Below are 26,746 nucleotides of genomic sequence, written 5' to 3' on the forward strand. Positions count from 1 at the left end.
GAGTTAATTAATTTAAGAATTTAAGGCTTTCTTTTATAAGCGAACAATGCCTTGGATATTAAAGAAAAAGAAGCGCGGAAGAAAATGATTTAAATACAAGGAGAGGCGGGATGATGTGAAGGAAATACATCTCAAAGAGGCTTGTGACGTCACGAGGCAACAATGCTCTTCCGTTTGAGTGTTTTTGGCAGTTGAAGTACATTTTCTCACATCCTGTGTGGTGTGGTGTGGCGATCAGGAACGGCGATTTCGAGTAATTTCTTCCATAACAAAAGATTATTATAAGACGTGTGAAGACAGCTTGAGGTCAGGAATTGAAGCACGCTTTGCAGAGGAAGAAGAATGGAAAGAGCTTCGCTTGACAAGGTCCGCCTGAAAGGTTTGTGGGAAAACATTGTGGTTACTAATTCGGGGCGTCGTGTTTAATTTGGCTGGATTCTGCGTGGGTTTGATCGTAACGTTAGTGTGATTCTTTAAACGTGGAATTCTTCTGTCCCTTGCACGTGCATTTAGTGTTTGAGACCTAATGCGGTTGAATAACTGCCATGGTCTAACAACGTAGAGTTCAGTTTAAATTCTCGACCCTGTGCCGGCTCCACACCATGACTTCACATAAGTGAACTAAACACAGCCGACCAGTCATATTGAACGATATTGTCAGAGTATTCGTTTGGCTGTTCTTGTAGTGAAAATACATCGCAATAGTTTTTCATTTAAAACTTTGCCGAAGGCTTATATGTAAGCTTATTTAGAACTTAGCTCGATCGAAATGCTACTGCGAAAATAGACTCCGTCGAGACTCGTCGGCGCTTCCAGGTCCTTCTCTGATTGTATAACGATAAGCACGGTCGTAGACTATCTCTTCTACAGCATATTCTCTTCTCTGTTTGAAAAAAAAATTAAACATGTTATTACAGTCTTTTGATTTATCGAGGGGCAGGCGAAAATAGCAATTTTGCAGTCGTATTCAACGGAAGGAGGTGCTTCTGTTTGCCAAAGGGGTCGGTTAAATTTAGAAAATTATATTGGCCATACAGCTGTAAGCTGCCTTAGACACAGCTCATTGATAAATCACGCAATTCTCTTAAATTCTCAGCGTCCGGTTTCATTTTTAATCCTTATTGATGCATTTTTTGAGTATAAAGATTTGTGAAGTACAGACAAAAGCTATAATTACGTTTGTCGATAGTAGTTCGTTATCACGTCGGAATCACGCCTTCTAACGGAAGATGGCCCATTCGGGAATTATAACATTTCCTTTCTCATTTAGCTGTTAATCAGAGAAACCGAATGTTTGAAGGATCTGATAGCATTGGTTAACCAAACCTAGCGATTAAATACTCAATGCGTTGTATATTTACAACACTACGCAGTTTTTCTTTTTTGTCATAACGTTAGCTGTAATAAACAAATGCGTCTTTATGTTGGCCAGTGCGAAGCTTTTGGTATCAAACGGATTTCTTTTCTCGTTTATGAGTCAAAATCGACATTTTTCCTCAATCACATCGAAGTTATCATGCGATTTTTAAACATTGCGGTTTTACGCTTGACGACTTTTCGGAGATATTTGATATGCTGGCGTTCTTTTATGTAAATTTTACTGTAGTATTGCTACAAGATCATTCCACCTTCGGAGAGGGTGCACGTCGTCTTTTGTGACGTTAGAAAGGGTGTCATGCAGAGATGCATGTTAAAATACTGCGCACGTTGAGAAACTTGAATAGATCAACGGAAAAGCACCTTGTGAGGTAGAGTTCGTTTTTTTTTCTCGTTCTTCTTTTTTATGTAAATTCTTACAGGATTGTTTTGAAAACAAGTTTTCCAACTCTAAGTTCAACTGAATTGGTTGGCAATTCCATGAAAATATTTTTTAAAATTATCTCATCTTGAGAAAAGTTCAAGTCTTATGACAAATATCATCTGTATAGATTGTGAAAGCAACATCATGCAAATATTATTAAGGAGAAGGAACATGTTGCTTGACTGCTAACCCTCTATAGAAGGAATGAAGAAACTATTTTTGTTTAATCCACCCTGTGATGGGATAAGGCAAACAGTGTCACAACCGCTTGGCGCTAATTTTTCACTAATTTTGCTTTACCAATACAGGTAATTTTTCAATAGGCATTTTTATTTTACAGGAAAGGGAATTGTGCTATGATTTATGGTAGGTGAGCTGTCTGCTGTGATAAATGCTTCCCAAACTGATAAATACTGTATTAAGGCCTGCTAGATTCATGACAATAAATTATGCATTGCTCATTTGGTAATGCAAACAGTCAAGACATTACACATAGATGTAAATACAAGGGGATTATGACAACAGAGACAATGAGAAAATGAGAGCACTTTTATTCATGAATGTGTCAATGATAGACTTAAAGATGATAGATGCATGCAATTTGCCATGGTTAGAGAGACTCTCACACTGGTAGACTTGTAGATTCTGGTGGTGCTCAGGGGATTTGAACTTCTTTCACAAATGGCTTTTAATATGTAAAGAGGGTAGTTTATTTTTGCAAATATTGTTGAAGCAACTGAATAAATAAAGAGATCAAATCTTTTGAGAGGTATGTTAATGGTATATCTTGTAAAGACCTTGATTTCTTGGTAAAGTATTTAAGATGTTTTAACTATGGTAAAAGTCAGTTGCCAATTTGAACCACATCATGCTAGCGCTATTCTGCACATAAAATGTAGTGGCATCATTTTTTCACAAACTTAACTTTTTCCATCTTCAGCAGCTGACTTTTTAATTTTGTTCAAGAGGTCGAGCAAACAACAAAGAACAAACAGACTGTTCTTCATGCCAAATTAGGCAAATTCCCAGAGAATCTTTGTTTTTAATAATCTGCACAAACTAAATGCATTAGGTTTTGGTAATTTAATTTGTAAACAATCTTACTGGTTTGATCCTGCAGCATAGTACTTAATTTAAGCCAGTCTGATAACCTTGAACTTGTGCATTTGCTTGGGTACACGACTGTACATTCATTGTCAGTGGCAATCTGGTTAAGAACATTAACATGCCCTTTTCTTAGAATAACTTGGAACTTTTTTTTATATATAGCCTCAAGACAGGGAAATATGGAAAAGTGGACATGATTATAGAGTAGTAGTTGATTATGGTGTTCTCTAACAAAATGTAGGTTGAGTTTTGAGGAGGTTGTTTTGCTTAAACCTCTGAATCTTTACACTTAGGTAACATCTGCAAAACTATATAATCTGCTTATGCTAATACATTTTTCAAGCTTAAACCAGTGAATTGATGGAAGAAATCCTTTACTGCTTGGTAAATCCAGTCAAAGCATTTACTAAAATAGTGCCTGTTGAAACCATCTCAAATTGAGGAAACAAGTACAGATCTTTACTTTGTCTCAGAACATGGAAAATAGCATTCTCTAGGTATGTAAACAATGTATTTATGGGAAAATGGACTTCCTCAGTAAAATTACACTTACACTTCTCTTGCATACAATTCTGGATATGTCGCAGCAAACATGACTAATGTGCCTAATAATAACTTTCTAAGGATTGGTTCAATTTACAAGCTTGGTTATAGTGCTGGTATTTTCTTACAAGTGACTGCAGAGATATCATTTTGCAAGGCCCACGCAATACTGCAACATTTAGCATTTCATTCCAATTGAAATGTGATAGAGGGGTGGACAAAGAGTTACATTATGTAGCGTAATCTCAGAGAGGAAATTTTTGTGGGCATCAAGAATTTAAGGTGACAAAGGGTTTTGCTGTTAATACACACCTTGCTGGTCCAAATCTTATTACTATATGTTGATCATAATTAAAAGGATTACATCCATGAATTTCTTCTCAAAATAATGCAGTTGGTGACTAATTAATGTTAACTACACTGTTAACATTGTTTCTTTAGAATCTCATTAGGAATTCCTGCTAGGAGTAGTAAAATTGCCAGTTCTGGTGGACTTCAAACATGAGTGAATTTGTGCTGTAACAAATATGTTTTGCAGCTTGATAAAGCTTCAAGTATGTGTTCTCCTCTTGATTAGTTGAAAATGGTTTAAATTAATAGGATGTTGCACTAATCAAATGATCTGAACCATGGGGTGATAATTTCTATGAATTTTTGGTATGTCTTTGGGTTTCCTTTTTCACTTCAGACAATATTTCAGGAAGTGCTCTGTTTAAAATCCATTTTTTGCGGAACAATTGGGAAAGTTGGTAACATTTCAGTCCATTTTAAGTCATATGGGTGAATTTAAAGTCAAACCACAAGGGTTAGCCTTGCAATGTTTGGTTTGATGTGGAAATTGTCTTAAATTGTCAACCAGTTGTCAACTCCAACTTTTTTTACATCAAGGATTTATGATAAAATGACAGACTGACATTAAAAGGGAGTATAGTCATGGGACAGTCAAGAACAAAGCAAATAATGCTTGAAATATTACAGATTTCTTTGGACATTGGTACTAATTGAGATCACTGTAACTGGAGCCACAGTTTGCATTTAACAAAATACATGTATGGAGCATCATGGTTATTTTGTGGTAGTATGAAAAATTCATAAATTTGGATATTTTATTCAAAAGAAGTATATATATATATATATATATATATATTCAGTAATTTGTTTGTTTAGTTATTAATTATACCTTTTTGTGTTGTCTGGTATCCACTACAAAGCCAACTACCCATGCTAAACTAGCATTTCATCTTCTTATAAATTTAAAAATCATCTGTGTGTTTCTTGTCTAGAGAATTTTTGATGCTCCTTGTACAATAAACAGTGTAAGGCTATGATTTCTATTCTGACCCATTTTCCATGTAGGGTAGCAGCTAGTGACTAGCTTTTATCTTTTTCATGCTGGTGTGATGAAAGAGTTATTCAAATTGTTTCAAGTTTGTGTTTATACATGAAGACGTTTAGTATTCATGTCATGCATATAATGAAGCAATTACACTGTATTTTTATTATGTAAATGGCATTTTATGAATTCCTCCAGTTGATCATTGTCACTGTTTGTTTAATGAAGCATTTGTGGCAGTAATTTAGTTTCGAATGTTAACAGACAAAACTAGTTTGCAATTGCAGTGAGCTTCCTCCCCAACTCGGTTTTGAAGACATATTTTGTGTAAGCTTTGGTTTGAAGTTGTTTGCTTTGTTTGGTAAGAAAAAACTTTTAGAACTCCTGTTGTTGTATGTGGTCTAGTAGTTGCGATTATTATCTCAACTGTAAGATAATATTTCACCTCTCTTAATTAATTTCACTGCTTCAGTAGAGGGTGTGATTATGAAATTGTTGAAACTAAGACATCTTTATGTGTTCCACAACCTACTGTGCTTTGTCCTAAAGGATTTTGATCCAGTGTGTATTTTAGGACATGTGTTTAGCATTATTTGAATTGTACAAGGGAGGCATGTTTGAATACTGACCATCTTTGTTAGTTGGATCCTTTCATCCCATTATTTGTGGACAAATAGACATGTATATATTATATATTTGTGAGATGTTTTGGCATCTCCTTACATCTGCATGTATCCTCATCAGATGAGGACAGGGCAACCTTTTGTACATGCTGTTGACTTGAAGTTCAACAATTAGTTTAATAGCAGTGGCTTTAGGAGCCTCTTCTGAGAAGTTCTAGAGCATTCAAAGCAATTGAGACTTTGCGCGGATCCTTATCACAGGTTGAGAACAAGTTTGGGTTTATTACTGATGGAAACATTTGACATTATTTCAGTTGTAAAGTATTTTCAAGTGAACTGCCAATAGTCATTAAGCATTCTTTTGCCTGTCACTAAGATGTGGATTTCAAAGCAACTTAAAGGGTTTTGCTCTGAATTTCAATGACACTTACATGTATGTGTAATTTGTTTCTTGATGTCACAAAGTCTGCCGTGTGCAGCTGTAACCTTTGTGAACTTTGTCTCTGAAATCACATTCCCAGTGTCTTTGCTGGAAGTCAGGCTTTTCCTTCTGAGATGTTTATCACTTAACTTACTATTGATCTTGTAAAACTGATGAAACTTACTGTAATTAATTTGTGATCAGGATTAGAACTCAGACAAGTTAGTAAGAAAAATAAGTGAGGTGGTGCTGGGGTTAAAAAACTTATTTTTAAAACTGTTGAAGGTGTTTTTTGATCATGATTTTAATACCCTATATACCCTACATTTTAATGTCAAGCAAACATTGCTGATGCCTCTACACAGTGTCCACTGACAGAAATTTCTTGTCTTTATTTCAGTTCTCAGCTTGAAACACCTCAAGCAATTGTGACACCATTATGGGAATGAGGCTAGGTTTTTGACATGAGTGGCAAAGAAAAAACAGGAGTAGTTCACCGACCTAATCGTGGAAGAAGTGCACCTGATAGCAAAAGTAAAACAGATTCTGGGTGTTTTGTGGATGATGAAATTGAAAGAAATGGTAGCAGTGACAGTTCGCATGGATCCATAAGCTCCCCACCAGTGAAGGAAAAAGCTCCAAAAAAGTGTAAAGCAGCAAATAAAGAAAGTCTGGCAAATACTGATACTGCATCTTCTGTGTCAATTGGTACTGAAACAAATTGTGCAAGTAGCCATGTGGCCGGCAAAGAAAATGTCATGAATGGAGAGGTAATCACAAATGGGGAAAATGAAACTCTAGTTACAGAAAGTGTGAATGGAGTTTGTGATGTTCTGGAGAAAACCAGACGAGCCAGTGATTTTTACTGCCTTTACTACAGTGAGTCTCCAGAAGGTACCTTGACAACAAGTGAAGTTGTTAAATTGAGAAGAAAACCACCTGTTCCTCCCAAGCCTAAGTTAAGACGTGGCAGTGCTCCCCCTTCAAGTTTCAATCACATTGATAGACTTGTTACTGAAAATAAAGACCTCACCAAGCGTTTCTCCTATAATGAAAGCCTAGGCGAGTACAAAGTTGTCAATGGAGAACATGAGGAAGGCCAGGAACATGCAAAATTGAACTCTGTTGAATCACGTGTTCACTTTTTTGAAGCAATTGCTAGAGATGGATCAATTGGAGGCACTGTTTTAAAAACTGTACAGACTACAAGTGTCAAAGACTCCTCTTATGTTTGTGGAAGCAAAGATTTTTCCTTTGAAAGTTGCAGTGATTCACACCCAGTTCTTAGCTGTCATGACCAAGTTGAAAATATTGTGCCACCAGCAGACAATGAGACATTTTCCTTGGAAAGTGACAAAGATTATTCTGAATCTTTTCATGCACATGTAGAAGCTGTACATTCACCACAGCAGTTTGTGCCTCTTGTTGAAGAAGAAGAATTTGCTATTGATGGTAGCAGTTGTTTCCAGTCCTCTGTGAACTCTTCTCTTGCCAGTGAAAAATTCTATGACAGTAGCATTGAGAATGAAAAAGCAAGGCTTGAATGTGTCAGTGAAGATGAAGAAGTTGACATTCAAGGCAAGTTTGTTCCTGATGTAGGTCAAGATGGCGACAACGTTGCTGCTCATGAAATTAACCATTCCTTCTTAGCAACAGCAGCCTCAATACCTGAACAAAATGTTATGGAAAGTTGTAAAGCAAGGGGAAGTGGTCTTTTGACAACCAAGGCATCTGGCAATGATCTTCAATTCAGTGACAGTTTTTTGCCTTTGCATGATTTTGTGCAGATTGAACAACCAAGAACAGGTTCATGTGAAAAACTATTAAATCCACAAGTGAATGAACTCAAACAGAAATTGGTGATTCGGTCAAGGTCATGTGATAGGATGAAAGCACAAAGACGTCCAGGGTCAGTTGCTGGTTTACCAAACTGGGAAAAAGGTTACACTACATCTGAGTTGAAAAGGAGATCATGGTCATTCAGTGAGCCAAGTCCTGTTGATGTTGACTCTCCTTTTGTGCGCAGAATTTACCAAGTTCCTGCACCCAAACTGACCACGTCATCATGGTGTTCAGAGAGTGGTCTTTCATACCCATTTGTTAACTCTGTTCAGGAACCATTGCAGAGCACTTCAACTAGAAGAAACATTTTGCGAGGAAAATTTGGGGAGGGTGATCGCTATACAGCAAGTGCATCAAACCTGGAGTATTCAGGTTACACCTCTGATGAAAGTAGTGTTCATTCGGAACCTTTATTTCAGCCATTGAAGTGTCGACCACAAGATCTTCGTAGGGGCCACATTCCTAAAAGTATGTCACTTGATTCCAGTATTTGTCTCACAGACAATGAAAGCTCCACTTTCCCCAGGGTGCAACGAAGGAGAGCAAGACATTCCTTGGGGAGTCAAGATCCTATTAATGCACTGAAGAGACAATCTGTTGAGTTTGCCACCAATGAACAGCCACCTTTATTTCGACCCGTTAGTCCTGCTCAGGTGCCACATCTAGAGACCCTGCGACGGGCTTCATCTTACACAAGCTCTTCAAGTGATTCAGAAGTTGAGAAAATCTTCAAGCCACCAAACTTTTGTACACAGGGTTACCAATATCCCACTAATGGCACTGTTCATAATGGTTTAGTCAATGCAGTGACTCATCGCAAGGTCAGTGCAATGGAGGCTCTGTTCGGCCCTCAGTCTTTAAGAAATGGACATAGCTCAGATTCTGAGGTTTTTAGAAGAAAAACTCTCTCTGAAAGGTTTTCTGAAGTTTCACAAACACCACCGTCAGAAGGGATGTTTATCTCTGAACAACTTCAGGAAGAAGAACTTGGGGGACTAAAGGAGGGTGGAGAACCAGGACTTGAGTTTGATGACACAGATTACAGTGAGTTTTATACTCGTTGTGAAGACAAAGATAGCTTAATTTCAGCTGAAGCACTGAGCATAAAAAAGCTTTTACAGTCTCCACAGACAGTGTTACCTGATCCTGATATTGAATCTGTGGTGTTGTCTGTCACTGAGAGGAAGTCATCAAAGTCAACTTCAGAAAACAAGGAACCTCGTGAGATTCAGACTGGATTATGTGAAAATGACACAGCTTGTGTTAATGGAACTGTTTCTGAACATGAAACAGTAGAACAATTCTATAGAAGACATAGGGGTACTCAAACGCCACCCCCAGCTGTCTTCAAAGCATTGAATCCACCACCTTCAGTGGCAACTCAAACTCCTCCAGTGAATTTTCAACAAGAGCTACCTTCTTCGCTGTTAAAAGAGCTAGAATTGCAGATCAAGACACCAACAATAAAGAGAGTGTCTCCCACACCATCAGAGTCACAGGAACAGAATTTGTCCCTGCTGGGCCAATTCCAGTCTATTGGATCATCCTCTGCTGGTGTTAGCAACACAGAAATGCTATCACCACCTCCTCAGGAGAGTGATAAAGCTGTCTCTGTTGAAGAGCTTCTACAGATCTTAGCTGGTATGCAAGTAGGCACTCCAAAAGAGACAGTACCTCGCAGACCTGTTTCTGTACAGAATTATAGTTGTCCATCTCCTCAAAATGACAATACATCAGAAAGACCTAACAAAACTCCAAAGAGTTTACCAAGCAGCTGGCAACATTTAAGTCGGCCCACTGGCAAACAGAATGACAATGATGGCTTCAAGAAACCTGATCGTATTCCACCAAGGTCTTCTAAGAGCTATGATTGCTTGAGGCGTGGTCATTCTGCTAGAGAGAGGCGTGCCAATGTGATTACAGAAAAGACTCTGAGACGTTCTGAAAGCAGTGAAAATATCCGTAAAAGCCTCAGAGAATGGAAACTAAGAGCACGAGTTTTTGAAGAGGAGGTGGAATGTCTGGAGAACAGGGACGATAAATTCAAGAAATTGAAATGCAAGGAAGAAAAAGTTTTGAAAGTTTCTTTCAATGGGAGTGAATCAACAGATAGCATTGAAACACAGAGCAAGTTGACTAACACTCACAGCCTAAAAAGGCCACGCAAGGACAGGGCTTTTTCTCAAAAGGAGAAAAGTCAAGCCGACAGTCGCAGCCTTGATGCAAAACAAAGTCTTTCAGCTCAAAATACAAAGCAGGACAAGGTCACAGGAATGGAGGCGGAACTCAGTGACATTGATGTAAAAGAATCAAACAGTGACCATGGAGGAGACTCAGGAATTTTAGAAGTAGCCTCACCAGCTGAGGGCTTTCAGAACAGAAACCAAGGAACACTTTGCCATGAAGTAGCTAGTCCTGAAGGTATTGACGTGTTCATTGACTATAGGAAAAAGCATGGAATGCACATCACAAGTACACCAAAACCCACACCGAACTCTGAACAAAAAGGGGAAGTAGGTGGAAAAATAAATTTTGATGAACTTGATGATGCACAACCAGAAAAACCAGTCATCACCACCACAAAGGAAGATAAGCATGCCATTAGTGATGTGGAATCTCAAGGGGATGCTTCATCATCATCATATTCATCAGATGATGATCGCTTTGGAGAATTTGGGGGCAGCACAGAAACAGTGGTCTTTGTTGACACTGAACCTTGCCCAGGGATGTCATTGGTGGGAACTGATCTAGAGACTCTTGATCTTGATCTTGTTGGTCCAAGTGACAAACTTTTATCTGTCAATGATAATAGTAAGGAGAAGGATGAATCTCACCTAGATGCTCTCTTAGGAGAAGCGCGCAGATCTCTGAATTTGGAATTCATGGACTCTGATATCTTGGATAAAGCAATTGACAGGTTTAAGAAGCGGGTTTCTCCAAGCACTCAAAACAAGGTTAGTAACACAAGACTGCATTTTATCATATCTGTTTTATATATCTTTTAATTTTTTACTACCTTGTGTAATATCAGGTTATTCATGCATACCTAAAAACCACAGGATAATCAAATTTACCCATTAAGTTTATTTTTTGTTAAATAATTGTGATTTAGTGGTCAAGCTTAGCAATTAAACTTGTGTCCAAGCGTCTTTGATTAGGAAATGTGCAGCATTATTTAAGTGTTTTAATGGCAACCAAATCTGTAGGAAAGCTGGTTTAGATTGGACCACATTTTGTACCAAACATTTTATGGCATTTCTGAGTTAACCCATCAATGGCCACAGCTTCTGTGGAAAACTGTGTTTTGAAGCTAGTCGAGCAGATTTCGGGTCACTGTTGTGGTTTTAAATGCTCAAACTTACCAAAAACTCCTTGACAGCTCGTGCACTCGACGGCCTTTCGATCCAAATGCAAAATGGCGGCCTGAAAATCTTGGGCACGCGTAGAGAGCAAAATTTCGACATAGTTTTTGGGTTGAAAAGTCATGCCCCACTTACGACTTCTACTTTTCTCTCTTTCTCCTGCCCTTTTTTCCCCTCTCCTTGCCTGAAGTTTCTCCTCACTTGCTGGAAATTGAGTAGGCTTCATTTTGGTGTAGAGATTTTTCAGAAACTACTCATTGTTTTCAAAGCACATGCTCAGAAAGGTAGGTAGGTAGTGAAACACGATTTTCGTGCAGATTTTCAGGTCAAAGTGACACGGTTTTTTGGCTATTTCTCCAATCTCCTTCACTCAATTGTGCTTATTCTGGTATCGTCTGTAAGATATTTTCAACCTGTTCAAGTAGGTGCTCAAATTCGTGCTCCAGGATTAAAAGTGATGACGTCACGAGGCATAGAAAGGGTGTGGGTCCCCATGGGCGCATACGGGCGCACTGGACGTCAATGGGTTAAAGCAAGGAGTGCATTTGAGACCTACAGTTCTGCATAGCTATGTGGGAAAGATTTGCCAAGTTAGGTTTTGTTTTCAAAAGATGTTTGAATTAACTTTAAACTAGCATCTGATAGAGATTCTTTCAGCTTTTTGTAAGGCTAATCAGTATGATTTCTCAGTAGAAAAAGAAAAAAACAATATATTTGTTTTCTTTGCAAATAGGTTCACACTAAACATGTCTACTGTCCTTCACTGTACACATATGTCAGACTTTCACTCCTAAGATCTCATTAGCAATTCTTCCAACTGTCTGTCATACAATTATAATGAGTTAAGTTTAGAGAATCTGGTATTGAAATCAAGTAATAATTCAAGAATTGATGTTTTTCTTTATTCTCACCACTTGCCTGCTTAATATTGTATTAATAATCTATGGAGAAATTCTGTCTTGGTCAGTTGTGGGAGTTAATGAGTTGATTTAAGAGACCTGATCTGCTTCCAGATGTCTTTATTAACCTTTAAATTCCTAAGTGGTTTGTGCTTGTTTTTCTGTTCTTAAAATATCCATTTTAATTTGATAGTTTATCATAGATTTGATAAGCAGATTTATTTTTACAGTCACGCAAAACAGGCCACTGAGCTTATTAATGACTAAACACATTATTTCCATCTGTGGTGCATTTTATTATTAGGAATTTAATTAATGTATTTAAGGCTAGAAGGGGTGTAGGTCTCAATTGTGCTTGTTTTTTAATTGTAGTAAATGTAAACTTGTATTTTAAAAAGCTAACTGACATTTTCCTAAAAGCTGCTAGATTGTTGCAATAGGATCTCGTGATTCTAAATTTTCATCGTGGTATATTAAGTACTCGTCAATCAATTAAGTACATCGGACCTGCATGTCGAAAACATCTGAAAAATGCCATTTTTGGGAAGCTGTCTCTAATTCTAGTGAGAAGCTGCAGGTATTGTTACTGTGAAATATCTGGTTAGAAACTGGACATTTTCTGTATGGTGTAGTCTGACCCTCAGCTTTGAGTACATTCAGGTAATGTTTTGAACCTGTTTTATGTTATTTTAAACTCAACTTTATCAAATTTTTCTGAAAGAAATTCATCCTTTTGATCCAAGTATCTTGCACTTGCACTTTCTGTTTGTTTGTTAGACTTTTTACTACGTATTGACATTTTTCATTATCACTTACACTTAAACAAATAATTTTAACATGATGAGGTGTGTTCATGTGTAATTTTTTTCAGATTTATTCACTTCCCTTTGGGGGATTGTTTTTGTACTAAAAACAAATGGTTTTTAAATCTTTTTAATTTCCACCACAGACAGCCACAATTATTCATTATCCTGGTTTACCGTAAACTTCAAAGTCTCGAATCAGGGTTTTTTTTGTTTTAGTTAGGAGTAACTGTTTTTAACCTCGCAGCGTGAAAAGTCTTACATACCTTCCTGTGACGCTTCGGTATAATCTTATAAAGAATTGCTGACAACATATGAAGTGGTCGTACTTACTATTTGTATGGCAACTTTCTGACAACTTCTGTCACGGAATTAGGCGTACGCAAACTTGATTTACTTGGGAATTGATAACTAAACATTTCACAGCTCGAAGTCTGGTCTTTTGTCCTATTTGACTCCCAGATTTTCATTTTACTGCTCATGATAATTTTGACCTCACAAGTTGATCCTGTTTCGTTACCAAAATGCTAGTGAAACACAAGCACTATCTGCTCGGGAAGACCTTGTCCAATGACTGATGAATTTGCTATTTATAAATATCTTAAGCAAATTGGATTCAGTCCTTTATTTCGCTCGCTGATCCAGTGGTGAAACTTTGCTGACGAGAACTGAATTAAGTTTAGGCGAATTTCAAGCAAATATGAGAGTTTGATGGTGCTGACAGATTACATCAAACTGAAAAGAAGAAACTTTGCCAAGTCACTTGTTTTTAAAACGCATTTTTAACTGATAGGAAAGCTTCATGTGTAGTTTGGACGTAGGCTTTCTGTTTGTGTGATTGCATGAGTTGCCTTCTAAAAGATAAAAGAATTGGCACAGGCCAGAATTAATCCACATCGACCTTGTGACTTCTGTCCGTCGATACTTAATCCTGAATTTGTAGTTAATTAAGGATTAGGGACCCAGAGAGTTTAACACTCAATGAGCTCTCTTTAGTGACTAGTAAAGACTAAGAAATCTTTTGCTCAAATACATGGTTCTTGTAACTAACTGTTCGTTATTTATTCGCTAAAAGCAGTTCTTACTCGGAGGTAAGGTAATGTTATGAGATTAGAACTAGAGTCCCCGCCAAATCGTCTTTGTATTTGACTTATCGCACACGATTAAATAGTAACGCTTCTCTTTGAGCAGCTCTGTTGAGCTTAAGGGTGTCTTAACTTCTTTTAGCTAAATCCATTGTAGGCTACATGATACATCTCCCGTGACCTTTAAAGAAATATTTGGCGAACTGACGATTTTTCAGTTGTGTTGATTGAGTTTTTCGACTTTCAGAATTCATTAAAATATCGTCAAGTGTAGTGTAGCGTTATCCAATATACCGTATACTCAGTGCTTTCTTCGAGTGCCGGTTTTAACACTGAAAAACAGTTATTTTTCGTTGACAACGCTTGACCTTAGGCCAGAATGGCTCAGAGGGTCTAGCAGTTATCAAATTTTTTAGGGTTTCTAGTCATTGAGCCGGGCGTGTCAGTTGGGGTTTGTATGAACCTCTTAATCTTCGTGACGTGATTAACACACTAAAAACTTCAACCTTCACTTTATTATCCAGAAAAATGGTGGGTGTTACTGTGTATTTTGACGTTACAATAAATTATCGTAACTAATTTTTTTTTGAGTAAGTGAAAAGTAGCTAGGAGAGAGAACTTGCTCATCAGATACAGAGAGCAATAACTTTAGAAATAGTATGAGTGAACGCTCGAGCAGGAAAGATCATTTATATTCAATTTGACAGATGTTACAGCACTAATAATATCGGAACACTAGAAAGATCAAACTGCATACTAAATGGATAACTTTGACCAAAGCATAATTTCATATCTTTACCAAGCAGTAAGCTTTGACGTGGTCTATAGCCAGTCTTAACTCATGCTGGTGGACAATCAACACTAACTCTTGGGGCAACTGTTGGATCTCACCATGTGTTCTGTAATGAATGTTCTTAATGAAATGTTTAAGTCTAGGCTTGGTTTCCAAACGTAGATTATACTTGTTGGATTGTTAATTGTAAGCTTCACGGGTCCAAGGACCATCGCATGCTTAACAACGTGTTAATTTGGTATCATTTATGTGCTTTTTGCAGGCACTGTCTGGAGGTCTAAGCATGGAAGCTTATGTTGCCCTCCATCAGGCTGATGAATTGCAAGGAATAATCAGTGAAATCAAGGTTGGTCAAGAAAATTGAATTTATTACTTTAAAGTTTGATTGGGAGCCGTACACTGTTCTGTTTTCCTATTCAGATGAGAAAGCGTCATGTTTCTGTTCATTGATTTGCTTTCCTCGTACCAATTAAATTTCCCTAGGAGACGAGAGTTATTAAAACAAATACGCAATAATCTCAAACAGGTGTGCATCTTTGAGTTGGCTGTATGTCACATTTTTGTATTCGTCGATAAGTCAGAGAATTTTATTTCATACGTGACTCGTTGTAAATGGTAAAGTGTCCCTCCGTTGTGGTTTAGATTCGATTTGCGATCCTGGCATCACATGTAGGTTAATTATGTTGCTCTTCTTTTTCTCATGGAGTGTTCCTTGGTTTTACTTGTTTTCTTTCCTCGGCAAGAACTAACACTCTAAATAACAGTTTAACTTGTATTATATCGGAAGACGATTTGCTTGATGGATGTCCGCCGCTGAATTTATACTAATTTCATAATAAGCTTCTTATTGCGGACTTAATCAAAATAAAGATGTTGCTGTTTATAGCCTGTGTATGTTATTAACAGGATACTTATTTAAGAAAATGTTAGCAGTTCCCTCTCTCTGTAACTAGTTTTGCGTCAAAAGTCTAGACAAGAATAATATTGCAAACTATTAAAGGTATCGTTAGGATTTTTTTGTCTTCTGTCATTCCTTTTCAGGGAGAGCTCAAACTGCTCCACGATGAAAATGATATGTTACGTAAAGAAGTTGTTAGTTTGGCAAATCAACAGACTTCTGGAGAAGCGACTGAGAACAGTAGCACTGAGTCATCTGAGAGACTGGAGAGCATATGCCGACTGTACAGACCCAGGCAAGGTAAAATTATCATGATAAGCTCTAGCCGATTGTGTATCTTGATATCTGATAGATTAAAATGGTTTCAGTCACACGCTCTGAGGATTCCAGATATTTTTAAATTAGTATGGAGACAACTGCGATTACCGTCTGTAATGTATTGTAGCCTGTATGTAGCCTCCCCCTACCCTCAAGAAAAACAATAAAAAGAACAAAAACAAAATAAAAACAAAAAACCGTGTGGAGCCCCTTCTTGATTTATTTTTTCTTGAGGGCAGGGGGCGGCTGTACAGAGGCTAATAAAAATGATGTTCGAAATGTTTTATTTAGTGGACACAGATGACGAGGAACCAGTTGAAATAGATGTGTGTCTCAGAGGATTTTCTGCTGCCCCTGTTGGTCATATTTCCTCCAAGGTGCAGAATCGTTGTTCAATTATATTTAATAAACAATTTACCTCGAATTTTTAACTTTTTTATTCCTCTTTTTTTGCAACCAAATAAGTCATGGTTAGTTCTTTTTTGGTTCAGTCTCATTTGATTACATTTTCTATTTTAAATACAAAGAAAAAGGACATCCGCTTGGGAACAGTGATAGTAAACGGAGCAGACTGGAACGGAGTTATGGAAGCTGCTAGGAAGACCTTTGTGGTAGGCGATAGTGAGCGCAGTTCGGCTACACATGAATAAAGGCTAAAAGTTTCTAAAGAAACTGTGGTGCCAGGAACTATTTTGCCATGTAACGTTAAGATTTTTGTTCAGTTTGCAACTCTATACAAGTCTTGAGATTCAGTTCATTCCTCATCATCCGCAGGTCATTTTGATTAAATTTTTCGATCAGGTGACAACTGGTATTTACCTGAAGCCTCTTCTACCGTCGCCTAAAAGAAATTGTAGGTCTGGGTTATTTCGATGCTTGTCGTTCTAATCGGTTTCAATTTTTGATTTTTGATTTGGTGAAGATAGATTTAAGAGAAGTGTAACAAATTTGTGTGAAAAAAAAAAAGAAACGAAAAAAAGACAAAAACAAAAGCGAAAAAAAGATGGGAGTAGGTCATTTTAGGGTATCTAATCGACCTACTTCCTACTCTGGTGTGCTAAATTCACTGTGACGTCACTGATCACACTGGGGTGAGTTGGTGGAACATTTGTATGTCGAGTCACCACAGTAACTAGTTTTCTGCGCTACGTCTATCCAACTAGTTTAGCTATTGTGACAAACTAATAAACAATCTTTGTTGTTAGACACAAGTAGAAGTGGTGAAACGAAGGGTATCTCTTTGCTTGCAGGATCACATGAAGAAAATCGACCCAGAGAACTACTTGTGTCTCGGAGCCCACAGCATCCAAGGTGTTCAAACAGGAGTTGTTGTCTGGAGTCCAGGTATAATAAGTACTCTTTTTTCTACTGTCGAAATTTTTATGACCTGTGAACAACTGCCCCTTCTGCTTCCTCAAAGAAGCCAAATTCCTACTGTAGTTTCCGTGAGAGCGAACAATTGATTTCCCAGCTTTCTCTAAGCACTACGGTGTGTGTACTTTGACTGACTGGGAGGGGCGAACGGGGAAATATTGGGCTCGAAGTAATGACATCTTTTTCAAAACATGTTTTGCTGCTGTTTTTGCTAAGCACGGTTTCAAATTGTTTTCTTCTCAGAAGCTGTTTAAAGAAATGTTTGTCGACTGCACTTTGAAAATACAAATTAGTGACTACTTGAACCCTATGGATAAATCAGTTTTTTGTTTTCTGTCGTTGATTTTCATTCTGTCAAGTCTGGTTAACTTAACATGTTTCGCTGATGTGATCGAGGTATTAGTAAATAAGCATTTTTTATATGACCGCCTCTGTTTGGTCCTGTTTTCCTGCGTCCAACCTCTTACAAGGTTACGAATTTTTACGTCCCCACTCGTCGCCCGTAAGGACCTCATACGGGAATTTTCTTTTAACAGTGTTCAATATAAGCTCTTGCGGGGCTGCAAAGGGTTATAATCAAAATCAACCGACGACAAAGAATGTGCGTGATTGGCTGTTCAGACAATATTATGTATTTCCAACTATAATTTAGAGATATGTGATTTTTTCAGGTTCTCTGCGAAGAAGTTCTCCTCGTGTAGAGTTGTCAAACAAAAACAGTCCATGTGTTATCGAGCTCAAAGGCAAGTAGTTGTATAATTTCGTGTGTTTTACAAGTTTTACTAGTGGGTACGTTACTTATGATCCTGGTCAAAATTGATATTTTTTAAACTCATAACTCTGAGGAACGTTTGATATTAGTGATAGTATGTTCACATGGGTAAAAAGTGCTTTTCGTGCACGCTGATTGCCTAGTTCGTGTGTTTCAACAATTTACAAGTGGCTAATTTGCTTGTGATCTTGGTCAAATTAATTTTTTTTTAAACTCATAACTCTTAGGAACGTTAGATATTAGTGGTTAGTATGTAGCACTTACGTGAAAAGTGCTTTTCGTGCACGCTGATTGGCTCGTTCGGAAGTGATTAGCGAGTACTGTTCACTTCCTAGAAGCTGAAGAGGCACAATTGCGCGTCGTGAGTTAAATTTCCGACCATGGTTTGGTGTATTTACAGAAAGAAACTTTTTCTCTCGTTCATTTTTAACTTATCTCTCTGTCATACAATGTTCCACCTACAGATGGAAGCCATTTCTCTTGTGATTCTCTTGTTTATGACACTCTGCTTCCCAAAGAGATCATAGAGGTGAGATTTAGGAATTCGTCACTGTTGCCATTATAGTTTACTTTTCTTTCACTTCCAAGATCTGATTGTTAACTCTCCCCTCAAGCTGCTGCGAATTTCCTTGTAGCTGAACGAGAATTTGGTGTTAGATCAATACAACAACTTCAACCTGATGAATGAGTATGAGTATTCTCATTACCTGTTTGTTGGATGATGTATGGATATTATAGGGAGAAGTTGCATGTGAATCGTTTCTTAGAATTAAAAGGTGAAGCGTAATATTACTATATGGTGTCAATATGCAACTTCTTTTTGATGGAAAGTTGTCTTATTTTCACAGAATTATGTTGAACAGCTGCTGGAACACAGATGTATTGTTCTGTGTGGACAACAAGGGCTGGGAAAATCTTACTTAGCCGCCAAATTAGCAGAACATGTCGTTCAAAGGCAAGTCAATTTTCTTTAGAACCAGGTAACGCCGTTTTTTCTTTTAGCTTACAGAATGTATTTCCTTTGTGTGAGGTTTCTAACGTGTGAGGTGACGAATATGGGTTTGGTTTTGGCTGAAGGAATGAATTTTATTTAGACTAGTAAACAAAAGAGTGATGTACTCTTACATGTTGACGCATGGAGAATGATGGCGGAGGGGGATGCATAACAAGTGATGGAGACGAGGGTGCATGGAGAATGATGGTAGGGGGTTTGATTTTGTTCGTGTGAGAGTTTCTGAGGAAGTTTTATTGGCCTCTTTGCAGGATTGGATGGAAGACATCCCCCGCTGTAGTTACCTTCAATGTCACCCAGACAACTCGAAAAGTAAACAAATCTGATTTTTTCCTTTCCTTCTTCTGTTGCATATTTTTGAAATTCGAAATGTTTATCTGGCTTACTTTAGTTTTTAGCGGTTGTCTACATTTGCGATGTTGTGTAGAGAAACATATTTTTATTCGTTTTTTTGTTTGTCTTTTCAATGCGAGATCATTTTCACTTATGCTTGAGCCACTTGTCAATTTATTACTTTATCCTTCTAGGAATTAAAACAAGGTCTTGCCCCTCTGATGGAGGTCGATATATCTGGGTATGTTTCGTTCTTGGTTATCCAAACTTATCAATAGTCAACTAGCTAAGGGTCGATTTGTATGCTCGGCGTTTGTCGTGATTTCTAAAGTCAAATAACAAATGAAAAAAGTTAACCGCCATGAGCTTAACGGGCGTTCGTAGGAAGCGGTCACTTTCGAAAGTGTAGGTGAACATGGAACGTCCCCATTTCGTTACAGCTGACTTGTTTTCTATGCATTTTTCGAGGTTTCTGAAGACGATTAAGAAAGAAAAACAAATGTAGACTCCACGATTACAAGACAAACCTTCATTCACTTGGCATTTTTGCGAGTACCGCATTTCCTCTAACAAGCGCCCAAGCTCTAACAATGCTCTCCCCCGAAAGAGTCCCCACCCCCTGGGTCATAATGTCAAACAAGCGCCCCCGTCCTTCTCCCTCACTATCTTAAATAATAGGAATACAATTAAGGCCCTCCACAGACTAGGGATTTAGTTGTCGACAACTATTTGTGATCGACCACTAAAAGTTATCGACAACTAAATAAGTCCGATAAAAGGATTCCACACACTGGAGCTCAAATACTGATTTAGCAGCCAATACGCAGAGAGGTTGGGCACCAAGAGCTTACTGCGGATGCTCCGCATCGCCATAACGCCATAGCAACTCTTTCATCGACATCAATGGACTGCTTCATTCTTGTCGTTTCTCGGTGAATACGAGGGGTCAGTCTTTCAACAATAAGAAGAAACTTACCCCTGTCTACTCGCAAATTGGTGATAAAATCGCCGTCATTCCAGTTTCTACGGCACGTTGGCCAAAATTCCCTCAACGAACTTTGCGCCAAATTTGCCGTTCAATCGTTTTGGATAAAATGTCCTGCATCAGAACTTGTTGGCGGGCACAAGCTGCTGCAGTAATGATATCGTTATATTCGTTTCTACCTCCAAGAAAAGGATGTGGAGGAGGAAGATCAAAAAGAATGTCTTCTTTACCAAGTATTTTTCTTCTGCAATCCTCCAATTTTAAACCGCTGAGACAATAGCGCGGAGATCTAAAAGTAGTCGACAACTAAAACAAAAGTTTTCACACACTAGAAAAACGCTAAAAAATGACGCCGGCGACAACTATTAGTTGTCGACAACTAATAATTTGCGGTTTAGTTGTCGACAACTTGCGCTACAGACTACGTTTTTTAGTTGTCGATAACTTTTAGTTGTCGATCACAAATAGTTGTCGACAACTAAATCCCTAGTCTGTGAAGGGTCTAAAACCTTTTACTATCGCCGCCCTATTTACGAATTTTCAACCCTCAAATACAACGGAATCTGTACAAGAGAATGACGAGAAGCCTCCCCCCCCCCCACCCCGTTATTTAAGTGCCCCTTTTTCTATAAGCACTCCATACTTTAAGTCGAGATTTTAAATGAGCACTCGGTCGTTTATTCGAAGAAATACGGTAATTGTGGAACAGGGTCAATACGTTGTGTAAATATTCTGCTAGGCTAAGTACCAACCTTATAGTTTGAGGCTCTGCATTAAGTCTAAGGTAGAGCGTTTTTTCTGAAAGAGTGTTTGGCAGGTTGGTTTTTTAACACTCGTCAAGATGCATAATTTTCACTGTGTTTTTTTGAACAGTTCCAATAAGGACAGGACAGCTGTCATAATACTGGATCAGTTGAATTGCCTGGCTTCTCTGGCTGACATTTTCGACTTCTCACAGCTGGAGAAAAACAGCAATTGGTAAGTAGTAGTATGGGATTTACATGGGTAGTAGCCCCCTGGTCACGGTACACCATGATCAGTCCCTCTTTTCTCGCTGAGTCCCGGATGCGAATAAGAATAAGTCGACGCCACGGTCCCGAAGTCTAGGAGCGACTGGTGCCGACAACTGTTCTACACCGATTTCAGATTTCAATCGACCTTTCTATTGTCGAGAAGCGTTTTGTTTTGGTGATTTGCATTTTATGTTTTTGTGATCATGATTGTGTCATGTTCGTTGCAGCCCATATATCATCGGTGTTCGAGACAAAAGCAGAAAAGGACCTTTCTCTTCAAAAGAGCTGAGTCTGTGTCATTACTTTAGGTGTGTATTTCAATATAGTTTTAAGGAATCATTTGGTTAGCCGGCCACTGAGGAAGAGAGGGAGTTTTTTTTTGTGACAATCTGTTTGTGTTTGACCATCTGTCAGTGTCTGTTTACTTGTTAGTGGCGTTTGATCTCACCCATTTCCCCGTCCAGTTTTCGTTCTTCCCACTGTTCTCATTTTTTAGCCTCCGCCCCCCGGTTAGCTCAATTGGTTAGAGCGCCGGATTGTGTTGTGCGGGAGGTCGAGGGTTCAAGCCCCGGCCGGACCAATACTCATGGTTTTAAATAACTGAGGAGAATTTGCTACCTTTCTATAATATCAAGGAATGGATAGAGATTCTAGTCTTCCCGGATGAGGACGAATAAACCGTAGGCCCCGTCTCCTGCAGGGGTAGGGGTAGGAGACGTTAATTACCCACGTTCGAGATTACTGTGTGGTAGATGTCCTCCCCTGGGGTGGGATGGTGTGGAAGATAGCAGGTCCACATGGGCAAATTGCTGCCATAAACTTAACCTTCTCAAACAAGTAAAGATAAATGAATGAATGAATGACATGTAAAACAGATCTTTAAGTGTCTACTGCTTCATGTCAGGTGGCTGCGAGTGTCTGTAAACGACCGACAGTACAGCGGTGTTCTCAGCAGATTCTTGAAGCGTAAACTCAGTTGGAGTGAATTGGAAACCAAGTAAGTACCTCCTCAGTTATTTTCTGACCGGAATGTACAGTCATATGACGATTTGCACTGATCCGTTATTTTATTTTTTTTTTGTTCAGTGTTGAAAGTGACGATCTGTTAGAGTTATTTGATTGGCTGTCAAAAGTGTGGTACCACCTGAATGAGATTCTGGTAGATTTTTGCGATTCTGACGCCACACTAGGTATTTACTCCTGACTTTGTGAGAATTTCTGCTAATTTAAATCAGCATTATTTCGAGTGTATGTGCGAAGGAAATCTCAGTTTTGAGTAAGTATCTCGTTCTGAAAAACTTTTCCTAATGATATCCCTTTCTCCAGGTCCATCACTGTTTTACTCGTGTCCAATGGACTTCAAAGTTGCTGAGGGTTGGTTTGTTAATGTGTGGAACTATAATGTGATCCCGTATCTACATCAGACTCTGCGGAGTGGAAGGAAGGTATTTCAAGACGTTTTATTCCTATGCAACTTTTGTTGTAATTTTTGATCAGCCAGCAGCCGTTTTTCGAGTTCGTCACGTAGCATGTCCCCTTCTTTTCTCGCATGGTTGTCTAGATTCGGGAATATGACTGCAGCGACTTCCTCACAACGATGACTGGAATTAGAGACAAAAGCAGGGTCAGGGTTAGGGTTAGGTTATGTTAGCATTTAAGATAGATAGCCCCTTCCCCAGTGGGAAGAATCTTGAAAGCAGACATTATTATTAAGACATTCCAAAAACATGGATGCCCACGATCAGGAAAGCCGTATGACAGCGGATCGCTGAGGAGTTTTCGAAATGCACCAATCAAAACATTTGAAAAGCAAGTTGCGCGCAAACAGTCCAGCCCATCGCCTGCAGAAGTCTAGCAGTAAGCATTCCACACGAAGTAGCTACTCTGAGACAAGCGATCAAACCTCATAACTAGTATACTCAGTAAGAGTAACCACAACCTTTTATACAATATAATACTAAATTTTTTTGCTTCGATGAACAGATTTTTGATCGATGTGTCAGCTGGGAGGATCCAACAAAGTGGGTGGTACTAAGGTACCCATGGAATAAGGACCATAGTAGGGTTTTTCACACGCTTCGTAAACTGCGCCAAGTAGATGTTGTTCTCAATAGGAACCAACTCGGTTCAGATAGTGGTGAGGAGACTTTTACATTTGGAGAATCAGTTTATTTTAGATTTTTTCCCTCTTTCTATGTCCAAATTAGCTAATACCGTGTAGTTATAAAGGACTTTTTAACATTTTTGAGGTAGATTGTTTTTTCTTTGTTTCTTTCTTTTTGATGTTGCAAAACTAATCGCTTTCGAGTGTCTCTCGAGAGTTGTCGTTGAGAAATGTTTGTAAACGTGACAAAAGAAACATCAAGTGATAATCAAAAAGGAAAAGCAAACAAAAAGCCGAGAAAGACAGTAAAAAAGAACAAATGTAAACGAAACAGTGCTTTCTTCATATCCGGGTAATGATTCTATTTTTCGTCATAGACAGGTTGAACTTTCCAATATAATTATGGGCTTGGGTTTGAGTAACTAGCTTATTTTAATTCCTCAGTTACTTTTGCTGAGTGCATTGAAGACAATGAGAAAATTCTGCGCGCCCATTCCAGTGTGTCTAAAAGAGTTCGCACTGTTGTTCAAGAAAAAATTCCAAAGGTAACGTGGTGTTCATTTTTGAAAGCTCGCAATTCTACGGCCACCCATCAAATGCACTGTAAATAACAGCACAGCAATGTTAAAAATTCGAAACATCACAGCCGCAGAAGCAACATCTGAAAACATTGCTTAGTTAAAAAAGGTCTTGTAAGCCGCAACACCCATCATTAAAAAAAAGCTTGCAGTTTCACAAGGCTATCTGCTTTTAATTTAAGCGTTAAATCGCAGCTTATATGTGTAAGCTTGTTAAGACGCTAAGTAACACTTCATGCAGATTACCGCCTGAAAATAATGGTAGGTTGGTAAGGTTACGATTGAAAGACCTATTTCCCTGTTTCTTTCAGGGAGACCTTAAAACAAAGCGAAGAACCGCTGAACGGAGAGATAGTCACGGAGAAGATTGCGACAGAGAATCTTCCAATTCAGAATCTGACAGCTACATGGAAACCAGCATTTGAGACGAAAGAGATTCTCTACATTGGTCACTTATAACGTTATCACTTTGGTGCCTTTTATATCAAACCTTCAACACCTATGCCTTTATACTTGAACATATTTTTCCCTGGCCATTAAGTTTCTCAGAATTGCTTTTAACTACCCTACCTACAGACAGCATGGGATACAATTATACGATTCAATTAATCGTATACCCGTTCAGTTGTCCAAGACAATGGTCGGTAGTTGTTAGTAGCTTTGGAATCTTGCGATCTGTGAGGGATTCGTATCCCAAGTTTGAGTTTGTGATATCCCCCAAATCCCTTCCCCCCGTTCCCCCTCCCCTCCCTCTTATTACCCATACCCCCATCTTCTTTAAAGAATGTAAGAGGGGTCTTGTATTGGATCAAGAAATGTCTTAGAAAACGCATTGACTAGTTTATTATACATTTGCGAGAAAACGTGCTATTTTATAAATAATTTGTTAATAAGATAGTTGAACAACATTTAATTGGACAAACCATATAACTTATAAACCAGTTTTCGGATGTTTTTTAACTTCTATCCAGTTTGTGGATAAGTAATTTTAAATTTGAAAGGTGATGTAGATTTTTCATAGTTTTCTACTATATCCATCTTGTTAATTGAGAAGGTAAATTGGATATCTTGGTGTAGGAAAAGGTCTTGTAACAAGTAAGCTACAGGGCATGTAGAAAATTGACAATTTTGGTCTATTTTTAAATACCAATTCGTATAATAACGTTACCATTTATGCATGTTACGCAATGTTACTTTGTAAACCGATCGGTGGAATGTATTCTTAATATTTTAAAGTTTGATTTTTACCAAGGGTAACTTTACCCTGTAACTCAAGCATATGCATCACGCATTTCGTATGCTAACATGGCACTGGATACTTCACCGTTTTTAACCTCTTAAAAACCATAACAGTGATCAGCATCAAGTTTCTCCCTACGGTATTACTGCTGAATCGTTTTTTTTTTAAGATCATGAGAATAAAGGAAGTAATCGCCAACCTAATGAGCTTGATTGTTAAAGGAATTATCCTTGTTATTGAAATGTATGGAGACTTCGTCCCTTCTCGACATCTTCACGTGGTTCAGGTTCCGCGTCCGGTGCATCAACGCGCAGAGCTTCTATAACTCGATTTCATAGCCTACCTGACAGAAACAGCAAGGCTGCAAGCTAGAAATGTTCTGCTCTCAGACTATAACAGCCCAGAAAGGACTGATTACCGGAGAGACGGAACCAGGAGAAAACAAAAAGGAAATAAAAAAACGTTTAGTTTATAGATGACATCTGCCAAGACAGGACCATTACCCAAGAGACAGAACCGAGTTAAAAGAAAATTACAAGTTCTGCTTACAGATGAAAATGGCTCAGAGAGAACTTGGGACAACTCTAAGTAAAACTTGGCCTGTCGTTTTCCTTAAGCAGAGAACAAAAATGACAATTGGTCTCAAGTTTTTGTTTTTTTTTTTTTTACTAAGGGGGGTAGTAAGTCGCTTGCAGGCAGTTTGAAACCAAGTCCCGAGTAACTACCGCCCATCCTCTTGACGGTAACTCGGGGAAGGAGTCCACCTCTCGTCTTCCCTACACACGAGAATAAAAGGAGATCGGTCCTTCTTAGGGAAAAACATTTTCTCACTTCTAAGGCAGTATCTAAAATGTTAATTTTGTCTTCCTGCAAGGCAGTGGATTGCTCGCATTAGTATCCCACCGGGTTCCTCCTCGCTCCTCCATCCCCGTTAACTGTCACTCAAAATTTCAGCTTCTCTTCTTCCCTTAGTTTAGTGACAAATGCCCTCTCATGTCCGTTAGTCTTAGGGATAAACTTTTTCTACAGTTGGAGAAGGAAGCATAAAAATATATTTAGGACTCACTTTCCGCAGAGGGCATTATGTCTCTGGCTAGTAGCGTTGGTAGGTACTCTGTGAAATCCTTCATACATGCATCAATACAGAAGAACATGGGAATACATGGTCACTTGCATTCATTAACATAAATTAAGGATTACACCAAGTGCTTACCGTAGCGTCGCACCAAGTCCCGCTGACTCCTTTCTCCCTTGACCTTCACCTACGAAAAACCTCAGCCTCTCCGCTTGTTTTCCCCGAGGGAACGGAATACTTTTCCTTTTATCGGCGGCGGCTTCAACCAAAAAGGTTCGAACTCTCACTTTCTGCCGAAGGCAGTGAGCCCTTTGCTAGTAGTTTGGAACACAGCCAACACGAAAGCCAGCCCACTATCTCGTACACGCGCGCGCTGTATTTGCGTGAGAAGTCATACACGCACGAGTTATGCGTGAGTATAAGGAAAGGAGA

At 38.5% G+C, this 26,746-nt stretch overlaps 1 protein-coding gene and 1 long non-coding RNA gene across 5 annotated transcripts; one reads left to right on the forward strand and one right to left on the reverse strand.

Annotated features, from left to right (window-relative positions):
- Positions 1–223: 223 nt before the first annotated feature.
- Positions 224–25,437, forward strand: LOC111340208 (uncharacterized). 4 transcript variants are annotated; one of them, XM_088743024.1, is made up of 20 exons: positions 225–379; positions 6,229–10,624; positions 14,875–14,958; positions 15,654–15,810; positions 16,120–16,205; positions 16,356–16,439; positions 17,079–17,172; positions 17,874–17,945; positions 18,439–18,503; positions 18,823–18,929; positions 19,238–19,298; positions 19,514–19,560; positions 21,178–21,282; positions 21,545–21,625; positions 22,222–22,314; positions 22,404–22,507; positions 22,644–22,762; positions 23,301–23,454; positions 23,866–23,966; positions 24,311–25,437. In XM_088743024.1, exons 2-20 carry the CDS (start codon positions 6,293–6,295, stop codon positions 24,422–24,424), a joined length of 6,060 nt encoding a protein of 2,019 aa, XP_088599150.1. In that variant the 5' UTR covers positions 225–379; positions 6,229–6,292; the 3' UTR covers positions 24,425–25,437. The 4 variants fall into 4 exon arrangements, with proteins under 4 accessions (XP_088599157.1, XP_088599150.1, XP_088599156.1 ...); XM_088743030.1 differs by lacking the exon at positions 225–379 and adding an exon at positions 1,600–1,748; XM_088743028.1 differs by lacking the exon at positions 225–379 and adding an exon at positions 5,000–5,145.
- LOC148741596 (uncharacterized) lies at positions 24,895–26,740 on the reverse strand. The gene is made up of 2 exons (XR_015994608.1): positions 26,453–26,740; positions 24,895–25,649 (listed from the first exon to the last, which is right to left on the reverse strand). It is a non-coding gene; the product is annotated as an uncharacterized LOC148741596 (long non-coding RNA).
- Between the last annotated feature and the right edge of the window lie 6 nt (positions 26,741–26,746).

Source organism: Stylophora pistillata, chromosome 1 (assembly GCF_964205215.1).
Source record: "Stylophora pistillata chromosome 1, jaStyPist1.2, whole genome shotgun sequence".
Lineage (NCBI taxonomy): Eukaryota > Metazoa > Cnidaria > Anthozoa > Scleractinia > Pocilloporidae > Stylophora > Stylophora pistillata.

Coding starts and splice junctions, on each gene's coding strand:
- LOC111340208 (XM_088743024.1), top strand. CDS start 6,293: ATGAGTGGCAAAGAAAAAACAGGAGTAGTTCACCGACCTAATCGTGGA. Junction 16,206..16,355: donor TTGGTCATATTTCCTCCAAG/GTGCAGAATCGT, acceptor TTAAATACAAAG/AAAAAGGACATCCGCTTGGG. Junction 17,173..17,873: donor AGTTGTTGTCTGGAGTCCAG/GTATAATAAGTA, acceptor TGATTTTTTCAG/GTTCTCTGCGAAGAAGTTCT.